The sequence below is a fragment of the Eschrichtius robustus genome, chromosome 6 (assembly GCF_028021215.1).
Source record: "Eschrichtius robustus isolate mEscRob2 chromosome 6, mEscRob2.pri, whole genome shotgun sequence".
Classification (NCBI taxonomy): Eukaryota; Metazoa; Chordata; class Mammalia; order Artiodactyla; family Eschrichtiidae; genus Eschrichtius; species Eschrichtius robustus.
In genome coordinates this window covers 135,948,037-135,971,686 of record NC_090829.1, presented here as the reverse complement: position 1 = coordinate 135,971,686, position 23,650 = coordinate 135,948,037, and the positions used below count along the sequence as shown (strand labels likewise).

Genomic DNA, 23,650 nt, shown 5'->3' with positions numbered 1-23,650 from the left:
GGGCGGGGCCACGTCGGGGGCGGGGCCGCGGCGCGCGGGAAGCGCTTGTGGGGCTGCGGGCCGGGTCCTCGGCCTTCGCGGCTCGTGATGGCTCTGTCGGTGCCCGGCTACTCGCCCAGTTTCAAAAGGCCGCCAGAGACATTGCGGCTCCGACGGAAAAGGGGCCGGAGCCTTGGGGCCGCCTCCCCGACCGAGGAGCGGCCCGAGCCGGCGACCCGCCGCGCCGCCCTGACGGCCGGGCTGCCCCTCCGCCCTTTCCCGGCAGTGGGCAGAGGTGGCGGCGGCGGCGGCCCGACCGCGTCCCGAAGGAACCCCTTCGCCCGCCTGGACAACCGGCCGCGGGCCGCCGCCGAGCCTCCCAACGGGCCGTCCCGCGGCCAGCAGGAGGCGCCGGGCCCGGTGAGTGTCTGCGTGCCTGGGAGCCGAGGGGTTCTCGTAGTTCGTGGGTCGATTCGTCTGTGAAGTAGGGATGGCGGGTTCTCGCGTTCCAGGAGCGAAATGGGCGCGAAGCTGAAGCCGCCCGCGGCCTCAGGGGGCCTTGAGCCTTGGGGGTGGCTGCCCTGCGAGGTCGGGGCGGCGTGAAGTGCGCTCCGCGAGCTGCCGCGGGACTTGCGGGGCCGGCCCGTCCTGAGGAGTGGACCCCGCGGCCCCGCCCGGCGCGCGGCGGGGGAGTTTGGACTGCAGCCGTCTGGTGGGGGGTTGGAGATCAGTGGGAAGAGAGCGCCGAGTGATCCTGGCACTACTCCCGGAAGGCCACCGTTTGATGGGAAGGTTACAGGACCCTCTTTCCTGCGTGATTCAGTGCCTGCCTTCTCACGCGCTCAAAATTATTCTGGGGTTGGGGGAATGTTGAGGATTGATGGGGTCAGAATTTACTAATATTTGTCTTACCCCGCAACCTTTTGGATCTTTTGAACTGAGATTATTGGTTACTGAGTTCTTAGTTGCGCAAATCACCTGCCCTTTTCCCGGTCCATTTTGATAGTAAAGTTCAGGCACAAAACTGAAGTGAAATACTCTGTTATACTGATTTGCGCTCACGTGAATTCCTGCACTTGCTGAGAAACTTGTATGCCAGGTGAAGGTCTACATGTTTAAAGCGAACTCCAGCATCATTTATAATTTAAAAGGACCATTTTTTAACCTCAGTTTTTAGACTCTAATCAAGAAAATGATTTGCTATGGGAAGAGAAGATTCCTGAAAGAACAGCCATTACTGAATTACCCCAGGTAACACTTTTTAAATGTCATTAGAGTGTATATTCTTATAACATGAGTGTATACTTCTCAGAAGTGTTTTACTTGGAAAATAGTTTCACAGAGAGCCCTGAGTGATCATCTCTACCAGGGTTGAAAAGGTGCCAGGCATCAGCCTTGGTAAAGGACTTTGTATGTTGTGGTAATGTTTATAATGGCACCAATGCTAAAGTAGGCGTAGATGTGGGTTTTATTTCTGCCCCCAACAGTTTTCACGCTCTTCTGTAGGTAGTGACAACTCCAGCTCATCACTCAGAGCCGACGCCTCCAGGCTCAGCTGCTTTTTGAACTTAATCCTTCACTGCAAATCCCCAAATTAGTTCCACAGGCTGTGGTATATCACTGAACCTCCCTGCCACCACCACCACACACAGAAACGCTCCTTGATTCCATTCCTCAGCTGCTGCTTTCGTGATAGTTTAACAAATGCATAGATTGTCCTAATGGGAGCAGGCTAGAAGAGTTCCCAAGACCCAGTCTCCCTTCCTTGCAAATAAATGGCCTTCGGGTCTCTTGGAAATAGTTCCCCCTTCCTTGTTATTTTTTAATAATGTCATCTAGAAGAATCATTGTAACGTGGAGAATACTGATTTGACAGCAAAACGGTTTGGGAGGAATTTTTGAGGTCGGCAAATGCTTCTTAAATATGGCCTCTAAGAACCCAACCTAAGTTACCTGCAAGAGCAACTTAGACCTGGTTCCAGAGTTTTAGAGGCTTAAAAAGTGCTTTTTAAAAAATACTTGGAAGATTTCTGCTTTGATAGCAGTATCAGTAGTAGATGTTTTTAAATCATGATCGTGAAAATAGTACGTCTCTTGTAACTAAACTATATAGAACTATAATAAACTAAAAAGTGAAACCTTTCCTTCCACCAGCCTCAACAACAAATTCCCACTTTCCAGAGATAAAATCACTGTTAACGGTTTAGTGTGGCTCTTTCCAGACTCTTTCACAGTGTGTAGTATATTTTCAGTGTTATTTATTGTACCATTCATAACATTTTGAAATTTCAGTGGTCATGAGTATGTTAGTTGATGAATTCTACAGATTGAAGGGTTTTTTCCTTGGTACTCTACTAATTTTTGTGTTCTTTGTTTTCTGAAAGACTCCTCATGAATCATTCTCCGAATCTGATATTCCATCCTCAGAGAGTACTGAGTTACCTGTGGACTGGAGTATTAAAACTCGACTCCTTTTCGCCTCTTCTCAACCCTTTACCTGGGCAGATCATTTGAAAGCACAGGAAGAGGCTCAAGGTGTCATCCAGCATTGTAGGGCAACAGAAGTTACTTTGCCTCAAAGTATACAGGTAATTCTGTAAGAAAATAGCTATGCTTAAAAGTAACAAATTAAGTGTAAAATGTACTTCTCTGCAAAATATCAGAGACATTTCCTTTCATTAAGTTTTTCTTTTGACATTTAAAGACACAGAGACTTGGGAAATTTTTTATTTCCCAAATGCTGCTTTCATACTGTTTTTTAAATCAGATATAGTAACTGCCTGTTAAATTTATAGACCTGTCCTGAGAATTAGTCACTGCTGCAGGCAGGAAGTGTTTGAACTACGCTATCCTTTTCTAAGGCCTTTTGAGAAAGAAAATATCAGGAAATGAAAAGCAATTGAGGAGTAGGATTGCAAAGACAGATTGGTTATTTTACTGGTTTTCTCACATATGTATACTGTATTTTTTAAATGCACTAATTCTTACCACCTGGGTGATGGTCTGTTGTAAATTTAGGAGAGTTGATGAGTGCTAGAAAGGTTTTAGAGAAATGTAATTGCATTACTTTCAAGCAGCTCATCAACTCAAACCAGGTTAAAAGAGATTACCTGAAAGAGGCCTTGGTACATCTTTTCTGATAAATAGATGCAGATGATTTGTGATTGGGATGATCGGTTTTTATTGGCTACTTTTGAAACAGTGCTATGAGGGGAGGGGGTTGAATATAGTGTTACACACACACACACACACCCCACCCCCCTGCCCTGGTGATAAAGAGTGATAGTCACTGTTCTCAAGGATGGTAGACCCAGACGAATGTTCCCATCTACATCTAAGCGTCCCTGCTGGTATGTGGTTTAACAGACTGTAATGGCTGGCAAGGAAGGTTTTCCCAAACAATAATAAACCACATTTTAGCCCTTGTTAACAGTTATTAACACTTTCTTACAGGAAGCAGTAAAGATCCTGAGAATGAGTGTTTGGTATATTCAGTGTCTTTTTAATTAAATTCTGTATTTCTACTGGGGCAAGAACTGTCCAATATCATCTTTGTATTTTAGGATCCCAAACTCTCCACTGAGCTCCGTTGTGCCTTCCAGCAGAGCCTTATCTATTGGCTCCACCCTGCCTTGTCTTGGCTACCATTGTTCCCTCGTATTGGAGCTGACAGAAAAATGGCTGGAAAGACAAACCCTTGGTCAAATGATGAAACCCTGCAACACATTTTAATGAGTGACTGGTAAGATTAGTAAAAATTTGTGCAACCCATTTTAGCCGTATTTTCTCCTTATTTTATTTATGATGTGGAGATGAGCAGTAGTAGATGGATTTCTATGTCCTTCTGAATTATTTTATTTAAACTGTAATAACTAACATTTAAATTGTTTACTTTTGGGGAATTCCCTGGCGGTCCAGTGGTTAGGACTTGGCGCTTTCACTGCTGCGGCCCAGGTTCAATCCTGGTCAGGGAACTAAGATCCCACATGCTGCGTGGTGCAGCCAAAAAGAAAAAAAATTTTAATTGTTTACTTTTTTAGCTCTTGTTCACTCTTTTTTAAAAATTTTTATTTATTTATTTTTTTGGCCACACTGCACGACTTGTGGGATCTTAGTTCCCTGACCAAAGGGATCGAACCTGTGCTCCCTGCAGTGGAAGCGCGGAGTACTAACCACCAGACGGGGAGGGAATTCCCAACTCTTATTCACTCTTTACGTAGTTGTGGAATATATACATAAGTGTTTGATAAATATATAGAGACCTAATTCTTTAACGTTATTATACTTTTTGCCAATGGCTGCTTCCCTTCTCATCAGTAGAAGCTGCTTATTAAAAGTCAGCAACCAGGGATTCCCTGGTAGCGCAGTGGTTAAGAATCCGCCTGCCAATGCAGGGGACACGGGTTCGAGCCCTGGTCTGGGACGATCCCACATGCCGCAGAGCAACTAAGCCGGTGGTCCGCAACTACTGAAGCCTGCGCGCCTAGAGCCCCCGTGGTCCGCAACAAGAGAAGCCACCGCAATGAGAAGCCTGCACACCGCAACAAAGAGTAGCCCCCGCTTGCTGCAACCAGAGAAAAGCCCGTGTGCAGCAACGAAGACCCAACGCAGCCAAAAATAAATAAATAAAATAAAGTAAATTTATTAAAAAAAAAAAGTGAGCAACCAGTTATCAATTAAGTTTTGTTTAAAGAAAAAATGGCTAGTGTTTAAATGGTAAACACTATTCGTTAAAGTATTTAGAAGTCATCAGTGAGTCCTGTGACCAATTTCAGTCCTTTAAAAAGCCAAGTTCTATGTCATGGCAAAAATTCAGACCATTATCTGTAATATTTGTGTTTTAAATCAGGTGAGTATCAAATTAAATTATACAAAAAAAATTTTAGATGTTGAGTTAGTTTTAATAATGCCTAAAGAAAAATGTTTTTCTTCATAGGTCTGTGAGCTTTACTTCTCTGTATAATCTGCTGAAGACAAAACTTTGCCCCTATTTCTACGTTTGTACCTATCAGTTTACTGTCCTGTTCCGTGCAGCGGGATTAGCAGGAGATGATGTAGTCACGGCTCTCATCTCTCCTACAACTAGAGGTATAAGAGAAGCTATGAAAAACGAAGGTAAAACTATAGGTTTAAAGTGAGAATACCACACTATATAGTAAACACTCCTTAAAAGCTAAAATTTGAACTGTCTTTTAGCAGTTGAATTGTCTTCTACCAGTTTTATCTAATTGTTTTAAGAATTATTTTATTTCTTTTTTGATTTTTTTCCAGCGTTTAATTAAGCTGTCCATTGTACATAGCTTTAAGTTGTGTTCCCTTCTCTGATCTCTAAACATATATCAAGCTGGAAAGTCCCAATCTGAATATACTCCTATAGAAATTCTTTTATAATACAAATTATCTACCCCCTTTTAATAACATGATCTTTAAAGAGGGTCAACTCATTAGTGGATCATGAAATCTACTTAGTGGACTCATTCAGCACCTTATAAAAAAATGAAATAGAGTAGTATATACTTGATGAAAGAGTACCACATGTAGTGAGACTATGTAGTGTCCTGAACCATTTGTTTCAAGGAGATATGTGTGTTGTGAGCTGCCATCAAGAAAGCATGAAAAGTACTGCTTTAATACATCAGGAGTAAAAACTCATTTTCATATATACTCTCTACAAGTCGGGCACGCCTGTTTAATTCCTTCAGATTAAAGAAAACATAGTTACATTTTTCTTTTCTCACGTAGGTATTGAATTTTCTTTGCCTTTAATAAAAGAAAGTGGCCATGAGAAGAGGAAAGCGTCTGGAACAAGCTTGGGACATGGGGAGTATGTGATTAAAATAACCTTTTACATCATCTGGTGAATTATGGATTCAGTGTAGAGGAAACAGCTTTAGGAAATGGGAACCCTGACTAACTATAGCAGTTTCCTAGGGAGCAAGCAGTCAGCGATGAGGATGAAGAAGAAAGTTTTTCCTGGCTGGAAGAGATGGGTGTGCAAGATAAAATTAAAAAACCAGATGTACTTTCTATCAAGCTGTATCCTTTCAGTTGCTGTTAACTAGAATTTATTTTCATTGAATTAAGTTAGTGAGCAATGTAATTATTTTTTTTTTTTGGCCGTGCCACACAGCATGCGGTATCTTAGTTCCCCGACCAGTTGCCCCCTGCAGTGGAAGCGCAGATTCCTAACCACTGGCCTGCCGGGGAATTCCCTTGAGCAATGTAATATTGACTGACAGTTTTATTTAACTATAATCTTAAACTATCTTTAAGATATTAAAACTGATACTCCATCATGACATTAAAAAACCCCTAAATACCAAAAAGCCATGAACAATTATTAAACCTTTTTAAGTGAAAATATTCTATTTTTGTTAAGTTTGTGGGGGGACTGGAACATATTTTTGACTAGAGAAGAAATCAGTTGTTAGGTATCAATTTCTAGCTAATTCAGATGGTCAAAAAGAAATCATTTTGATCATTCAGATGCCTTATAATTGCAGTGAAGAGGATTAGCAAGAGCATTTCCAGTTTGGAGTGGGGGAAGAGGGTTCCAGGTGATTCAGGATTAAGATAACTGCTGTTCCTTTTGGTATGGGATTTGCATTTGCAGTTTCCTTGATTGTCACGTTCAGGCGTAAAGAGATACATGAAGTACAAATGGATCACAGACCTGAGTCTGTTGTGTTGGTGAAGGGGACAAATACCTTTACATTGCTAAATTTTTTGATCAACTGTAAGAGTTTAATTGCTACCTCAGGTCCCCAGGCAGGACTTCCACCAACCCTCTTATCACCTATAGCTTTCCGAGGTGCCACAATGCAAATGCTTAAGGTAATAAAAAGAAAAAAAAAATTCTACACTAATCCTCATAACCTAGCTTTTAAAGACATACTTTTCCTTTTTTGATAGGATAAATTCTTGGTATTTTTACATGGTGCATATTTTTTTTCTTCCCTCCCAGTAAAAAAATTCCTTGATATAAAGTTATTATCAAAGGAATTATATGAAAAGTTATGTTTGAATTATTGCCATAAGGAAAAGTTGCTTTCTTAAAGTTTGTCTTTCATAACCAGTGAAAGAACAGAGCCAAGAATGTTCTGTTAAATTATAGGTGGTCTCAAACACTGGATCATGGATAAGTGAAAAGAATAAGTATATATCCATATTGTTGAAGAATTACACATGTAATTTTCGTGTTACATATGCTGAATGTAATAGCAACAGAATCTAATTTTTATTTTCCTAATATTATGCATTGAAAGTGCATTAATAAATCAGAAAGGATACCATATTAAAAAGTTACATTCTCTAGAACTAATATTTAAATTGACAGCCTCATAATTTGGAGAGGATGCTGGAAACAGAATTACTGAACATTTTTTACTCATGTAACATTCTTTTGATGTCTTATGAACTACTTTTATTCCTTAACTGTTAAAGAGGGGAATACCCAAATGAGAAGTTATTGATCACATTTTTAGCTAGGGACAAAAGCTTGAGAGATGGTGACCATAATTTTCTTTGAATTTTTTTTGAAGGCGCGAAGTGTAAACGTGAAGACACAAGCTCCTTCTGGATACAGAGATCAATTTAGTTTGGAGATTACAGGTCCTATCATGCCTCATTCTCTACATTCCGTGACTATGCTACTCAGATCTTCACAGAGTGGGTCATTTTCTGCAGGACTGTATACACATGAGCCAACTGCTGTATTTAATATCTGCCCACCAAAGGATAAAGTACTGGATAAGGTAAGTAGACAGCTGGTAAACAGATTTAGTTGCGGTTTTCTCAGACTAGATGGATGGAGGAAGTCATTTATGATGAACCAAACTGGTGTTTCAAGTTATTAAACTGTACTGCTTCATATTATCAAGTACAATTACTAAGAGGGAAGGGATAATGACTATAAAGTTTGTGTGTGAGTGAGGTAAATTTTATGAATTCAGGCTGTTGTATTCAACACTGACTAAAGAACTTGCCAAACAAAAGGCAAGTTGTTTTCATTGTCCTCTCAGATCCAGAACCTAATAGTGCCTGCTTACTTACTCCGGGGGCGGGGGTAAATAAATAATTATGGGTGTTTATTTAGCCGCATAGGCCTCTTTTTTTCCTATAGAACTTTTTCTTAGATTCGGGGAGGGATGAGCTGCTTGTTTCATGTGATCCAGCAGTTTCTAGATGTGTCCACACTTGCTTTAAAACTGAAGTAGTTGCTTTACAACATATCTGCCTTTGATTTTGGACATACAGCTTTTTACTTAGAGGTAATGAGACCTTTAAAACTGTTTTTATCCGTTTGCCAGACTTATAAAAATAACCAAAATTATTATTTTTGGATGCTGTCATTATGCAAAAATTCTTAGGATGAGCTTCTATTGATAATGATAACGATGAATTTGCCCTTACTGAATAAGGCATCTATTTGTCAAAGAGCCCATGGTAATTTTAAAAACTCATCAGTGTTCAAGGACTCTGACAATGCTTTTTACTGACTTGCATACAAATTTCCACAGGCGGCTGTTCATGAGGAGCTTGCCAACTGTGGATTGCACCCTAAAACTCTGGACCACCTTAGTCGAACACCGATACTGGGGAAATCATCTTTACGGCATGTGGAAATGAGTGACTACATTTATAATTGGAGATCCTGAACACCAAAGTAAGCCTAAAAGGAATCTTTGAGGAAAAAAGCCTTCTAGCAAGGAAATTCAAGATTCTTATATCTTTGGCTTTAAAGTTCACTTTGGAAGTTTAAAGGAATATAGCTTTAAAAATACTCAAATGTTTACAAACATTAACCTTTTTACAATACTTTTATTACATGCACTAAGCAGTAAATAGGGTTAAGGTTTCAAAATCAACATTTGTTTTTACTCTTTTGATTAGATATTCAGATATGAAGATAAACTTTTTAAAAACTTCAAAAACCTTGAATGAAAATTCTAGATCCATTAACCTAATTATAAACTGGGTAGAAAACTGAGTGTTTCCTTGCAAATGGAAATTGAGGCTTAGTATCAATTATCTCATGCCATTGAGAGCATCAGGACAAAACTATCTTTAACAATTTCCTTAGGATTGTTATTAGCAAGTTCTAGTTTTATAAAGGTAGAAAACAAATGTAGACAGTATCTACTGAGTTGATTGTTGACGCTTCCACCTTAGTTGTTTTCCTACCTGTTTACAATTCCTCTATTCTCAAAATACATATTACTTGTTTTAATGCATGTTAACTCAGATAAGGGTATTTTGTATTCCATATAGAATAGGGTTAAGAGTTGTAAAGTATGCTCAGCTGTCATGACAAAGTAGTATTTAATATGTTCTTGTAGGTATTTGTGCTATGTGCATGTATATATATAATTCAAATTTTCTTAAATAAAAGTGCTTAGAAATCCAAAGCATTGGGTAAAGAAGTAACAGTAGTGAAGAAGTATGTGTTCACTTTGTAATCCAGAAAATAAAACACCACATTTATTCCAGAGAAGTTTATATTTGGGCCTTAAGCTTTTGAAAATAAAGTTGAGAGACATAGCATATGAATACCACTGTAATACACATGAAATATTCTATCAGACCCTAAAAATTAACATAAACTTAAACTTTCTCATAGTCAACAAAATAGTGGCTGGGTGCCAATTTTATTAGATAAGTTGGTTACAGCATTTTAATTATCATTTTACGTCTATCTAGGTGTAGCTGAAGTTCAAAATGCACATCAAAGTAAAACTATATCACAACTCAATGCCATACTAAATGTACTTGGCCTCTGCAGTAAAATTCTAGTCAGACTTCTTTTTAACTCCCTTCTCATTCATGGCCCAAGTGGCTTTTGACAGAAACACAGGACTTAGTGCTGATCATCACACAACATACCACTTTCTTTTTTTTATAACCTCTACAAAATTTAAAGGGGATACGGTGGCGTTAGCCCTGTGGAACAGATCTTGCTTGATTACCTCAATAACACTGGCCCAGTATCTGTCCAGCAGAACCCATTGTGAACTAGTACAAGGTGCACAGCCCTTCACTGATTACAGGCAAGTGTTACAGCAGCCTAGCCATAAGTAAGGGGAGTTGACATCATAGTACAAAATACAGTATAAAAGCGTTATTTAACATTCCACACTGAAGATTACGGATGCCTTCAAACAATCGTTTGGATGTTAGCCACTTAAACAAATACATCACTAAGGTAAACAATATAAACATACCAAAACCCTGTATGGTTAAATACAATTTCCATGGTACAAAAATCAAAGCCTGGAGATGTTTGTACAGATTGCTTTTTACACAATGTCTTAAATTGCCAAATATTTACAACATTAAAGAGGAAATACATTTTGATGCAGAGTAAAATTATCTGAAATGATTAATATAAAACCTCAATCTATCTACGTGAGGCACTCCTGAAGCAAGTGGCATTAGCCATGAGGTCCTTTGGTACAAGGCCCATTGCTTGAAGAACCACAGTAGCTGCTGTGGCTTTAGCATGCTTCTTATTAGGGCTGGCAAAGCTGGGCTGGTAAGCGCTTCCATTTATCAATACCTATTCAAGAAAAACATACAATTGGGCTGGTAAGGGCTTCCATTTCTCAATACCTATTCAAGAAAAACATACAATAAGAACAGCATCAAACTTTAATATCTATTAGCTTTGTAATTTTTTCACTAAATGCTAGAAAGATAATTTACAAAAATATAAAACCCATACCATGTAAGTCAAATAAATCTCAACCCGAAAAGAAGCAAATCATTTGGGAAAAGGGACTGCAAATTAAGAGCAGGTCTCCAAATTGAAGCGTGGGGTGGGGTGGGGGGGGGGGGGGGGGGCGGGGTGGGGGAGCGCGGGGCTGGGGGGCGCAGCGGGAGGGAAGCCTGATAAAAACAATTAGTTCCCCACATTCCACTAGAAAAGGTCAACAAATTGTTCACCAGATTTTGCCCACATCTTTCCCGCCAACATTTAGAAAATAATAGGATATTAACAGGTCATATTAAAGCATATACACATACACACACTCCCAACCCACAAGCAATACGTTAATCCTGTGATCATATAATGCTTATCCCTCACCCTCTAACATCAAGTCATCAAATTAACAAATGTATACAATTAATGCAGAAATTCATATTTACCCTAAAGAGAAAATGTTTGCGATGATCAGGGCCACTATCATGGACCAAGAGAAATTCAGGTGGTTGCCACCTTCTCTTATTACAGATTTCCATCAAGGCAGACACAGGATGTTTGCCTGCAGAGAAAAAAATAACCAGTTATAATTATCTCCACATCTGAGGCAAAAAATTTGAATTCAAGGGGAGGGTGGAACAAGAAGAAATTCAAAACTGTACTCTCACCTGACAGATCTTTCATTGCAGCAGAGAAGTTTCCAGACCTTTTTTGTGCTCTTTCTCCTACTGCAACAAGACCTTAAAAAAAACCAATGATCACTAAATAAATTTCAAAGCATTTAAAATTACAATATGGCGAAACAACTACTCCCTCTATAGGAAACTGAACCTCAATCCAGGCCCTCAAATAGAAGTCAACACCCACCCACTACCCTTGATCTTGACTCCTATTTTGTTGTTTCAATACGTAAATCTATACACTGTCTTCATTTATCTTAGTATTGGAAATTGTACAAAATAAAAATTTTCAGAAAAGTTAATACTCTTTGCAAATGATTTCTAAAGGTTTCTCATCCCTTGAAAAATGATGCTCAGTTTAATAAGTATGTTCCCCAGAAGTCGAGGATTTTAGGCCAAAACAAAGTGAAAAAGTGAGAAAGGCTCTCTCGTGGATAAATGGGTCCGTTTCTTTTTCCAGCAAACAAGCCCCTTCTGACTTCAAACGTGAGATGTACTCAAAAGACCAACAGCCTCAGCCTCACTTTCTAAAAGGGCTTTAGCTATATTACTAAAATCAATGCTTTCCATTTATCCCAGGGGAATTTTTCAACCAGTTCTTTGCCAATTCTGCCACTATGCTTTCCCAAACCCAGGCCACACTGCACAATTCCAAAGGGACTATTCCCTGGAATTATGCAATGCACCCACAGATGTTGTCTTCTCATAAACCACCTTTTATGACACACACAGTCTATTCAACTTGTATAAGCAGTAATGTCAATGTGACAAGAAGTACAATGTCTTTTTCTAATTTAAAGTTTGCATTAATGCTGCATTATTGGATGATTGTGTTATTTCTAGCCTATTTCCGAGTATCACTATTACAATAAATTCCAATTTGGAATTAAATGGCAACGTATTATTCTCGGTAGATGACAATGTATAAATTCTGATGCAAAACATTTTTTAAAATACATAATTTGGTCAGAGCTAGTTGGTTTCCAAATTCATTAGGACAATAATTTAACTGCATTAACTTCAACTTAACTTTCTGATTACAAAAATAAGGAAAATAAATTAGTTTTAAATTTTCCAGTGTTTAAAAATCAGGTTTAAACAAGCTATTGAAATCACATTTAGCTGGCAGCCCCGTGTGATTCTACAATGGACATTATTCCAAGGGAAGAAATGCAATGAAAAGAGGTAACACTGCTGTCAGCAGTTGTTCTACTCTCCAGCCCCAACCCAACAGAACTCAATTACTGAGCTTGAAAAAAGTGATATGCAAAAGGGGTTTAGACAGTGAAGACTAAACAGAACTCTCTAATAGGAAATGAGGAGAATATGTGGGATAAATATCGTTGAAAGAAAAAATAAATCCTAGAAACAAAAACAAGCACATGTTCCCTGTCAACAGAAAACAAAATGGAAATTCTATCTAAATATGAAATCTAATTAAAAACGTAATCATATATTGCACATAACAAAGGTTGTTTGTTGCCTTTTACGCTCAAATTAGTGTCTCCATCTATATATAAAGCTTCTGAAAATGGGTTAAACATTTTTTTTCCTAACAAAAACCTATATATACTGTAAGAAGTGCCTCCAGTTCAGGATCACTGACATCAGAAGAATTTATGATAGTAATGAAATCCTAAATGTTAAAGAAGGTATAATAAACTTTCTAAAAAAACTTACCTTTTCGATCTGTCTTAAAATCAACTAGGATAGGTTCCTTATTTCCTTCTTTGTTTTTTCCTAATCCTTCTCCTTCTTTCCAGCCCATTTTTCTCATCAAAACGGCTCCCATTCCTCCAGTTACTGGGGCTGCTCTTAAGAACTGATCCTATCCAAAGAAAGAAAGGTAAAATATCCCCATTTTATAGTTAGAATTTGACTACAAACTCAGTGTAACTTTTTAAAGAAAGAAATCTTATTTTACTTCTAGATCTGTTATAGTTACAGCAATTAAATGCTTCTATACTTATATACATACTGTAGTGTGTATGTTCTAATTATTTTCACATAAACATAACAGTATTCTGAAAGTCAAATAAGTCAAATGGCAGTTTTAGAACAGTGGCCCTTGTGTCCCCCTCCAAAAAAAAAATTAGAACACTCCTGTTTTCGTCCACTATTTAGGTTCACTGGTATCTCTTCTTAGCTTGCAAAATAAAAAGAAGGCAATGTTAAAACAGTCAATAATATTAATTGTCCCAGGTGTACCTAGTTAATGAATAAAGCCTAGAAATCATTTAGAAATAGTTTGGACACTGAAGAAGCATACTGTTATCATCCAAAGTTTTTTCCCCCCATTCTACCATAAATCAAGTATAAATATTTTACTTAGAAAATCCCTATGAAGCAGAAAGATAACACATAAAATACCCTGTAATTATACCAAACTGAATTTTGAATTCTTTTAAAACCTAACTTGATGTTAAAAAGACTTTTAAAAAACTCCTTAAACGTTTACATACCTAGGCCTCGGTAGCAGCAGTGTTGTGAATAGTAGGGCTGGCACTGACCGGGGCAAGAAGACAGCTACAAGGATTTGGCCCTGAAACAAGTTTCCATACAGAGGGGTGAAAGTTCACAGGTTATTCTGTGAACAGTCATCTCTCTTGTATCCAACCCACTGAACCATAATTTCCATCAAAGCAGCAAACCACTTAATGTCATAAGATGCACAACTATATACATTAGCATGGTCAACAGTTATTTTCACGTGTTAAGAACTATGTGATGCCTCTTTTTAAAGGGCATCCATGTATATGTAACAAACCACTGAATTCTACTGTTGATCTTTATGGCCATTTTTTAAAAATTTATAACATACATCTCCAAATCATGTTTTATTTCCCCTTGTTATTAAACATTCTAGATTTACATTCTCTAGCAAATGTAAGCAAAAGTCATTAACTTATCAACAGAGGCAGTCAAAAATTTTGGTAGCTCTAGAAATAGTATACATTAATCACCTCCTCTACTGATAAGTTAATAGTGAATTTTTAAATCTTCGTTTTACACAATAGTAAAACTGTGTACTGTTATTTTTTCCCAGCTTTTTAATTATCTGCTGGGGAGAAAACATGCCAATGAAGTGTGACTAGACATTAAGTTCAACACGGTACTCTGATGGAAGGAGGCAGCTGTGGAGGTAAAAACATACCCCTGGTTCAGTTCCTTACTTGGTGCAGGCCATGCAGTGTTGGTGGACAGAGAAAAGTTAGCTGATGCTTGGATACCAACTGCCTTGTTGCTACACACCTAAAATTACTTTTACTTACTTCCAGGTTCATCCGCCCCTCTTTTCCAGGAAACACTCCTAAAAAAAAGGGCAACTGTGCAGAGTATAATACAAATCCCCAATAACGCAGGTTTCCAATTTTGTTTCCATTCTCTAATATCTTCAAATCTTTACACCAGTGTGTATACAGTTCAACAAAAAGCTAATTAATGAGACTACAAAAGTAAACAATATTCATCAGGTCATGTCCAAATCATTTCATTCCAGAAAATAAAGCTTCTTTCAAATCAATAACCATTTAAATTTTTTTTTTTACTACTAATAAACTCTCATACTTTTTCATCTAAGAATACACTGCAGCAAAGTAAAAAAGAATATGGAGAATGTTGGCATTCCATGTAGTCTTTAACATTAAAAGAGGGTGCTGGCCTACAGCAAGGCAAGAAAACACCAAACGAACATTTTGAAAAAGTTTTCTAAATAAAACAAGTAGACAGTTTGTGATATTTGACAGTGAAGATGAATGTTAAATTTCTAGCTGCCTAATGACTTTTTCCATGTTTTTGCTCATTTTTATAAATAAAATGTTCCTGGCCTTAACTGATATTAGCAGCATATATTGTTCAGTAACATATGAATGGAAGTTTTCCTGAAAGCACTGCTTTCTTCTATAATTATTTAAAAATTTGGTCTGATGAATGAACACATCTTTCTCTTGTGATAACTTATCAAAAATGATGTATGTCTATATTTTAAATGAGGTAAATTATTTAAAATCTGCCAACTGTCTACAAGACTGGAAACCAAAAAAAATTAAGGGAAAGTTTACAGGGAACCAATTTAATCATTTGGTAAGTTATGTTAAAGTGATGATGTTTAGAAGTCTGTAGCATTATGTATGGATCAGAACTTCACTGTACAAATGAAGACCAACTTTGCAATGGAATCACATTCTGAAGTTTCTACCTAGTAATGTACATGACTATTTAATTATTATGTGCTAAACACCCACGTAAACTTCAAGTCTAACTTTCTGAAATATGGAGTACTCAGCTTCAACATTAAATAGTATTAAAGAACTAAAATTGTTAAAGAAATAGATGTACATTTATAATTATTCCCAATGAGATGAAAGCCATTTTTCAAGCACATGAATCACTTTCATATCTTAAATACTGTAATATAATTAGTCCAAAACTAATTCAAGCTTAAAAATATTTTGCTAGATTTTCATCAACCCCTAGTAAACTAGGTAAGTTGTAATTTTTTTAACCAACCTGATTGTGTACTCACTATATAGATACTGGTGCAACTATTCCCCCCTCCCCCAAAAAGGGGGGCAGGCAAAGTAAGGATATGCTTTACATTAATTTGTTAATAAGAAGATCACCAGAGATAATGCTATCAAAACTGAAAAAAAAGTTATTAAAAGGTCCAAAGCAACAAAAAATATGACTTTTCAGAAATTCAGCTCACTCATTGGCACTCACAGCAGTTTTCTATAGGTACCCATCCCATTACTGATCACCACCCTGCGAGGCAGGAAGAAGGCACTTGGAGACTGAAATTCCAAGTAATTACTTGCCACAGTCACAAAAGGAGTCAGGAGTACAGCAGGATAAAGAAACCTTCCCAATCCATTAGACCACACAGCCTCCCAGTTTCAGCACTGCTATGCTGCCAATACTCCTGAAACAAATTTCCCCATCACCCATCCAACCAAGCCACTCCCTTCACCAGAATACATTTCTTCAGAAAGCCCTCTGTAACCACCTAAGACTCCCCCAACAACGAGGCAGCCGTAGGTGGAGTTCACACGTCTCACTGCAGGAGGAATCTGAAACCAGGAGCACCTACATCTTCACAGCACGAGGCGTCCGTCCTCTCCCTTGAATTTAGGTCTTACATATCCTGTTTTTTCATGAGATCAGCGGTTCTCAAATTGAACCTGTGGATCACCAGAGGCCACCAGGGCCTAAATGGTGGTCCACAGATAGTATTCGCCATCCCCATCCCACCCGATTCCCCACCCTTCAGCACTGCCCACCCAACACTTCAGCCATCCTCCCCCAGCTTTCCAGACCCCTGGCAAGATCACCACATGCAGCACTAACACTGGGGCCTCCCAACCACTTGCTGTAACGAACAGCTGACAACCACGGGGGCCTGGGGCTGGAGCTCACAACAGGAATGAGGACTAGGGGCCAAGGGAGCTTACAGGAGGGCGCAGGCACTAAGGAAGAGGGAAAGAAGGGCACAGGAATAGAGGAACGGAAAATCAGGTGGCAGAAGGCTCTTGGGGGCAGTGCACCAAAAATAAACCTGTAATAAAGTATCCCATGATGAGAAAAAATCTGAGAACCACTGCTTTGAAATCATTAGATTGGTTGTCCAACAGGAACTGTGGAATATTCTGAACAGCACCTGAGATACACTGTTAGCATTCAAAACACAGTTTAAAAAACCACCCCCACAAAACCCAGGAGCAGCAGGATATAAATTAAGTGGCTCTTGAGCCATATTTATACATTAGCCATTGTCTCATGAATGATCCATCTTCAGTGTCCATCCTGGAGTATATACACATAGCAAATTTACTCATGAAACTGGTTAGATTCACTGGCCTCTTTCTGCACTTTTAATAAAACATTTTCTTAAAAATTTTAACTTCGTACGTGGACACTTTTGTATGTGCATATGTTGTGTACCTTTTTAATCCAGGCTTGGGCACCAGTATTGGCCAACTGTTCTTGTGTCAGAACCTGTACTCCTGTACTTCCTGTGAACTGGCCAGGAATAGAGTTCAGCTGAGCCCAGGCATCAATCTGAAGAAAAGAAGAGGCCTCAATTAAGTAAAATTACTTCTCTAGTTAAAGTGCCACTGGTATTAATTTAATTCCCTAAATGAAATGGTTTACTTAGTTCCCGAAAAGGCTTAATAACAGACTTAAATTTTCAACTTTTCAAAAACAATATACTGTATTTGTACATCTTTAAAATATTGTTTTCCTAAACATTCCAAAGCAGCAGTTCAGTAACTGCTCAGTGGATCCCACTGATAAAATTTGAGATATATCTCTAACAACTAAAAAGCATAGCTGACACTCATTCTTCAAAATAGCACAGATACATGAAAAATATAGAAAATCACTCATATGGCAAAGGATCCTTGCCCTCCTGCTTACATATCTCATAAATGCATGCTAATTTGACAACCTCAATTTTTAATTACTTTCTTTGAAGTGTTACAAATCGAGAATAAATTCAAGATAGTTAAAGAATAATAAACATAGGAAATTGTTCAAACACTGTGATAATTAAAGAATTAGCTGTCATTCATTCAAAGTATATTTACTGAACACCCAGTATTGTCGGGCAATGTATTTTCTCTCTGAACATGTACTTACTGCTTCCATATATTTACCATAGAAAAGTAGCCTATGGAGCCGCTGTCCACTGTTTAAAAAGCACAGACTCTGGATTCAGACTGTCTGGGTTTGGATCCCAGTTCCCTACTTAACTGGTTTTGTGCCCTTGGGCCTCATTTAGCCACTCTTTACCTGTCTTCTCAGATGGAAAGTGGAAACTCAATACACCTCACAAGGCTATTATGGGCACTTAGCTATTTTTATACATTAGATTGACTATAAATTCTATGAGGGCAGATAATTTTTTCTATTTTTATTCTCTCAAGAAACAGCTCCTGCCCCACAGTACACAACATATACTGAATGATCAAGCCCCAAATCACTTTAAGTGAGCTTGCTAGATAAATGATCATGTAGATATTAAAACTGCTACATACCCGTTCCTGAGCACGATTTAACATGCTCATAGCTTCAAGGTCAAATGCATTCTCGCTGAGTCTTTTCTGAGCAAGTGCCCGCTCACTCATTGCTGTAGAGATGTCCACAGGCTAAGAAAGAAAATACAGATAATTATCTCAAATAACAACAGTCCCCCTAAATTCTGAAAAATGCTCATATCTTTAGTTGCTTCATGTCAAAAACAAAGTAAGTTTTATATATTAAAATTTTGTAAAGTAGGGAGAAGACTCTAAAAGGTAAACTAACCTTGGAAAACAGACAATGATTGTTTAAGGTAAGTTACAAAGTATCAGGCAGCAGTTGAACTCAACCTAAAATCCGACTTCTTTCCTCATATTTTCTACTACATCAAATTACAATCAATCTCTGGCCTTCACTAACAAAACAGTCATTTATAATAAATGAGAATTTTTTGAACAATTTTGTAACTCATTAGCAGTTTTCATTTTACCCTACTTCTCAGCATAACCCTCAAAAGCAATAAGCAAGGTTCTTAAATAAGCAGAAAACCATTATCACGTCAGTGATCGTTCCTTCACTCGTCTGCACATGTTTTCACCTACTTGCAGTTGTTCATATAGTTTGGTCTTAGGAACTTGGTTTCTTCAAAGAATATATTTACTATTTAAGTAAATGGATCTTTTGTTTTCAGTTTATGTACATTTATGATGGAAGTTAAAATATTTCTGTGGGGTACATAATTGAAACACTTAAAATATGTTTGAAATGTCTTAGGTCCTCCTTTTCAAAGCTCATATTCTACTTGTAAAAAGCTTAAGCTAAGCAGATGGGACTTAACTTTTTAAGAAGTTTCATAATGTCCAGGAAATTTTTAAGGATAATCTTTAGAGCAAATACTGTATTTGCCAAATTTGTGGAGAGCTTAACCAGAGAAAGAAAATTTGATGTTTTTTGTTCTAACATTAAGAGGTTAGGTTGATTTGTGTCAACTCACCAATTCTTAATACTTGTTTTTCTTCTAACACTACTTAACCCATTAATATTTTCTAGTATTCCACCCAAGAAAATTCATTTTTGGAAAACGCTTATCTGACATGAAGTATTCCTAAATTCATTTACAAAGAATGACTAGTAAGTACTGCATGGATGTGACAAATACAAGGAAGTCAGTAAAATAACAAAGGTTTTTTTAAAAAGCTAAACTAAGGTTACCTGTAATTTGACTGTGTAGTTGAGTATGAAATACTTCTTTTAAAAATAAGACCTATATAGTTGAGAAGGGTATATGACTTTGAGAGAATAATTATATCTCATGCATAAAGATTACTAATCTTCCTTTTTCCTATCTTCAGAACCCCTTAATCACTCCATCATCCTTAGTTATCTTGCTGAATCACCTAGTAAGATTCCTTTAGCAAAACTCAATTTTTCTTCCACAAGGTACCAGAAAGTACAGATTTCTATATATTTGCCTTCTTAAAATGAAAGCAGAATTAAACTGAATTCATTCCGTAACTGTTTATTAGACTGCTTACATATCTCATTTATGAAAGATCCTAATTTCTTAGTCAACTTAGTAAATTATCCACACTAATTAGAATATTTCTGGGGCTATATAAGCAAAGCCAGATTGAAACACTAGAAAACTTAGTAGGTTCACTTTTCACTTCTATTTACAATTGTGATCACTGCTGGGACTTTAAGTGGGAACCCAGATATCTTAGGTCAAAATTTACATTCCTTTGGCCTTAGATGTTAAGATCATCGAAGTAATTTTTGAAAGCCCACTAAATATATCTCAAGTACTGTTCTTTAACCTTGCCACAATTACTTTGGGTTTCATACCCATCTACAAATCTAAGTGTTAGGTTATTTAGGTATAAAATAATAGGTTTTTATTCTAAAAAGTCGAAACTCAGAGGCAATACTGAGGAAAATGCACCTACCCATTACCACCCCAAGCTCTGATCCCCCAATTTCCAACTGTAAATTAGCCATAAAAATGTAGTTAAGATGGCTCCGAAAACTTCCAACTTTTCTAGAATAAAATTACTTCTTGCCAACTGGAAAGCAAATTAGCATACCTATCTGTGAATTCTTCCTTCTGAAGACATTTTTATATCTTCATACATTTTTCTCTTTTAACCTTTATTAAGTAAGCAGGTAACCTAAATACCCCATCATTATCCTCAGGATGAAACTTCATTCAACTCTCACTAATATTATACGTTAAATTCACATCTCACTCTGAAAGGAATTTTTATTTATTTATTTCAATAGTATTTATTTAATATATCAACATTGGGATTTAATATAAATTTACTTTAGATAAAATTACAACTAGTTTTTTCCTAATACAACTTCATTTATTCTTCAACAGGCTTACCAAGTGAGCTGTAAGTTCATGTCAAAACTGTATTACCAAATAGTAATTTGACTATTAATTTCATATTCATACTTTTTAATGTGGAAAAATATACTCAAAGTAGAATCAATCAGGATTACCTTAATCTCTTAAGGATTCTCAAGAGTTTGTATCAAAAAGCATATTTCCAGGTTTTCAAGGTAACTCAGGATATGCAATAGAAAGCCCAAAAGCAGTAATATTCAAAGACTACACCAAATGTTATGAATCAGTATTAAAACACTCATAAAATATCACAGCTACCCTTTAGAACAGCACTGTCCAACAGAATTTTCTATAGTGAAAGCAAATGAGCACTTGAAATGTGTCTAGTGCAATTAAAGAACTGATTTTTCAGTGGTTCACTTAATGACTACTGTATTGGACTGTATAGTGTCTGTGTATATATAGTATATAGTAAACTATACAGTGTAGCAGGGCTTTAGAATCTTAATCATCTTTTAATGTTGCTCAAAAACAGTAATGTGTAAAAGGTACCAAAATGATGCTAAAAGTTTTAGAATGCTAAAAACTGGGGGAAAAATTATCTTAAACTGTACAGAATACTGTTATCAAGCTATCATCAACACGCCTTATTTATTTCCGCTAATACACGACAGACTTTCTATGTAATGTGTAGTAATACTCTAGGTATTATCATGGGGGGAAGTGTTTAATTTCCTTCTCCCTAGGACTTGTTCTAAAAGGTGAAATCCACATAAAAGAGTATCCTGAATTATAATTCCAGTTCTCACATTAATAAAAACCTGTCCAAGTTATTTCACCCCTCTACGTCAGTAACACAGCAGATTACTACTTCCATAACCTAAAAAGTTGTCAGGACTAATGAAACACATATAATTGACACCATGTAACATGCATTTCATGGCCTAAGTTATAACTGTGTACCTTCTGTATCTTCCTCATTTAAAGAACCCTTCTAAGTCAGTTTACCTCCCCCCCTTTGTTAACCCAACTGTTTATATAAATAGAACAATTATCTTAAGTATTTCTTATAAAGTCAATTAAAGTATATACAAGAACTAAAGAGAATTATTAGAAGGTGGTCAGTCAGGTAAGGAAAAAATAATCCCTGTAATAGGCAAATTATTTTCTACAGAGGTAATTGCAGGTATCTCAAATTAAAAGATGGTAAAAAAGGAAATTTTTAATTGTAAGAAAATAGAATTAAAGAAAAAGCACCTAACCTGCATACAAAACATGATTTTAAAATATTTAGCTAAAATTAATAAAATACAAAGAGGTTCATGTAGAAAATGAAAACTACAGAAACAAAAGCCACACTAAATACACACTGCCTCAGTTGTTATGTGGCTTGGTTTTTAAAACTGATTTATGAACCTTTTATTTCACATAGAATTCCTTAGTGCAACTCTCAGTTAACTTGTACATTTAATCCAAATGAATTATAATAAGATAATAGATAAACCATTAAATGGTAAAGAAATTCCATGTTAATCACCTAAGAGAATCTAAGGAGAGAAGAATGAACAACAAAGCTGTACTTAACACATTCTAGCACTGCCAAGTCCTAGTTGTTTCATTTTCAATTAAAATTTTCATCTTACCACAAGAACTCAGCTTTCCTAAACTTCAAAAATTTAGAGCTTCTAAATATAAGGGAATTTTAACTCCACTGGGACGGGGAAATACTCTTCAATAGTAACAAATCAAGCACAGTTGCCAGAGACAAAAACTGTCCTAACATGTAAACAATCACTAGACTTAACGGCAAGCTACCTCTGGACATTATGATAAATAGTTAACCCAAGGAAATTTTATGTCAGAGACTACATTTATATCTTCTACCCAATAAGTCTTTGCTAACTTTATTACCAAGAATTAATGCCCCCGAGGACAATTTTTAAAATGTTTTCCAACACTTCTGATTTCATTTATAAATCAAACTGACACAAATATGATCAAGGTTCTGCAGTCACTCCTTACTGAGGATGATGCTGGTTGGCTTCTGGGTAGGAAGACGATGCTATGGCAGTAGGGCACACAGTCTGATGAGTTGATATTCCGTAAGATATGGATTCATGTTGATCCATCCACGTCTATCCACTCATACTTATGTCAAAGAGCACTCATGTGCAAAACAATTGGGGGGATTAAGGATCATAGCAAAGCTGAGATCAAATCTGTGATCTTTGCCTAAATGTTTCATGCTCAAAACTAAAGAACCACAAATTCCATTTACATTTATTAAAATAAAAAAGACTAACAGGTAAAAAAATTCAAAGTACTATTCGGTTAAAATGTTGACCATTTAGAAGAACTTTCCTTTTCTCTCTAAAGTCTTTATTTCAACCCCTGACAGGGAATCAAGAGTCAATGCTCCCATAAAATGTCACCAATAGTATTCTGCAAACACTGGAATATAGAACATTAATCTTACAAATATATTTATAAGATACAGCTAAATAAATGGAACTAAACATTTTATATTATGAACATTTCCTCTAGGTGTTTCATATTACTTCTAGGTAAAAGTACGGAGACCTGAAAGCAAAAGCAAAATTGTCCCTTTTCTTCCTAAAATTTTGGGATTGTTTTATTTGAAATTATAGTTAACATATATATTTTTTTAGTCTAATCGTCTAAGAAACTAGCTTAGAGTTCTGATATCAAATAGTTGTATATATCCTCCCCACAGGAGAAATCTGCTTCATGAACAAAACTTTTTTTCCCCTCCTGCTTTAATAAAAGGCTCCTTTACTTATTATAAAATCTGAATACCCACCTACTCCCCCGTAGGATTTCTTTGGAATAATTCCCCCCAACTTTTCATTCAAATCTGACAACCACTGTTGATGACAGTGTAAGGCACCACGGTTTTAGTGT

General features: G+C 37.0%; 2 protein-coding genes across 4 annotated transcripts in view; one reads left to right on the top strand and one right to left on the bottom strand.

The window, feature by feature from the left end:
- The first annotated feature begins 22 nt into the window (after nucleotides 1-22).
- On the top strand, nucleotides 23-9,490 carry DONSON (DNA replication fork stabilization factor DONSON). Its single transcript, XM_068547005.1, has 10 exons — nucleotides 23-399; nucleotides 1,150-1,230; nucleotides 2,364-2,567; nucleotides 3,543-3,721; nucleotides 4,916-5,094; nucleotides 5,722-5,803; nucleotides 5,911-6,015; nucleotides 6,615-6,813; nucleotides 7,521-7,733; nucleotides 8,499-9,490. The coding sequence occupies exons 1-10, from the start codon at nucleotides 88-90 to the stop codon at nucleotides 8,634-8,636; spliced, it is 1,692 nt and encodes a 563-aa protein (XP_068403106.1). The 5' UTR covers nucleotides 23-87; the 3' UTR covers nucleotides 8,637-9,490.
- A 98-nt stretch (nucleotides 9,491-9,588) lies between these two features.
- Nucleotides 9,589-23,650, bottom strand: part of SON (SON DNA and RNA binding protein) — a 30,913-nt gene continuing 16,851 nt past the window's right edge. Inside the window, exons 7-12 of one of the 3 annotated variants that reach the window (XM_068546996.1) lie at nucleotides 18,396-18,506; nucleotides 17,299-17,415; nucleotides 13,039-13,186; nucleotides 11,347-11,418; nucleotides 11,125-11,240; nucleotides 9,589-10,587 (exon numbers count right to left, since the gene is read on the bottom strand). In XM_068546996.1, the coding sequence (XP_068403097.1) occupies nucleotides 10,528-10,587; nucleotides 11,125-11,240; nucleotides 11,347-11,418; nucleotides 13,039-13,186; nucleotides 17,299-17,415; nucleotides 18,396-18,506 (624 nt within the window). In that variant the 3' untranslated portion in view covers nucleotides 9,589-10,527. Of the gene's footprint in view, nucleotides 10,588-11,124; nucleotides 11,241-11,346; nucleotides 11,419-13,038; nucleotides 13,187-13,820; nucleotides 13,901-17,298; nucleotides 17,416-18,395; nucleotides 18,507-23,650 lie in introns of those variants that run through there. The other 2 variants (XM_068546995.1, XM_068546997.1) reach the window with 2 other exon arrangements.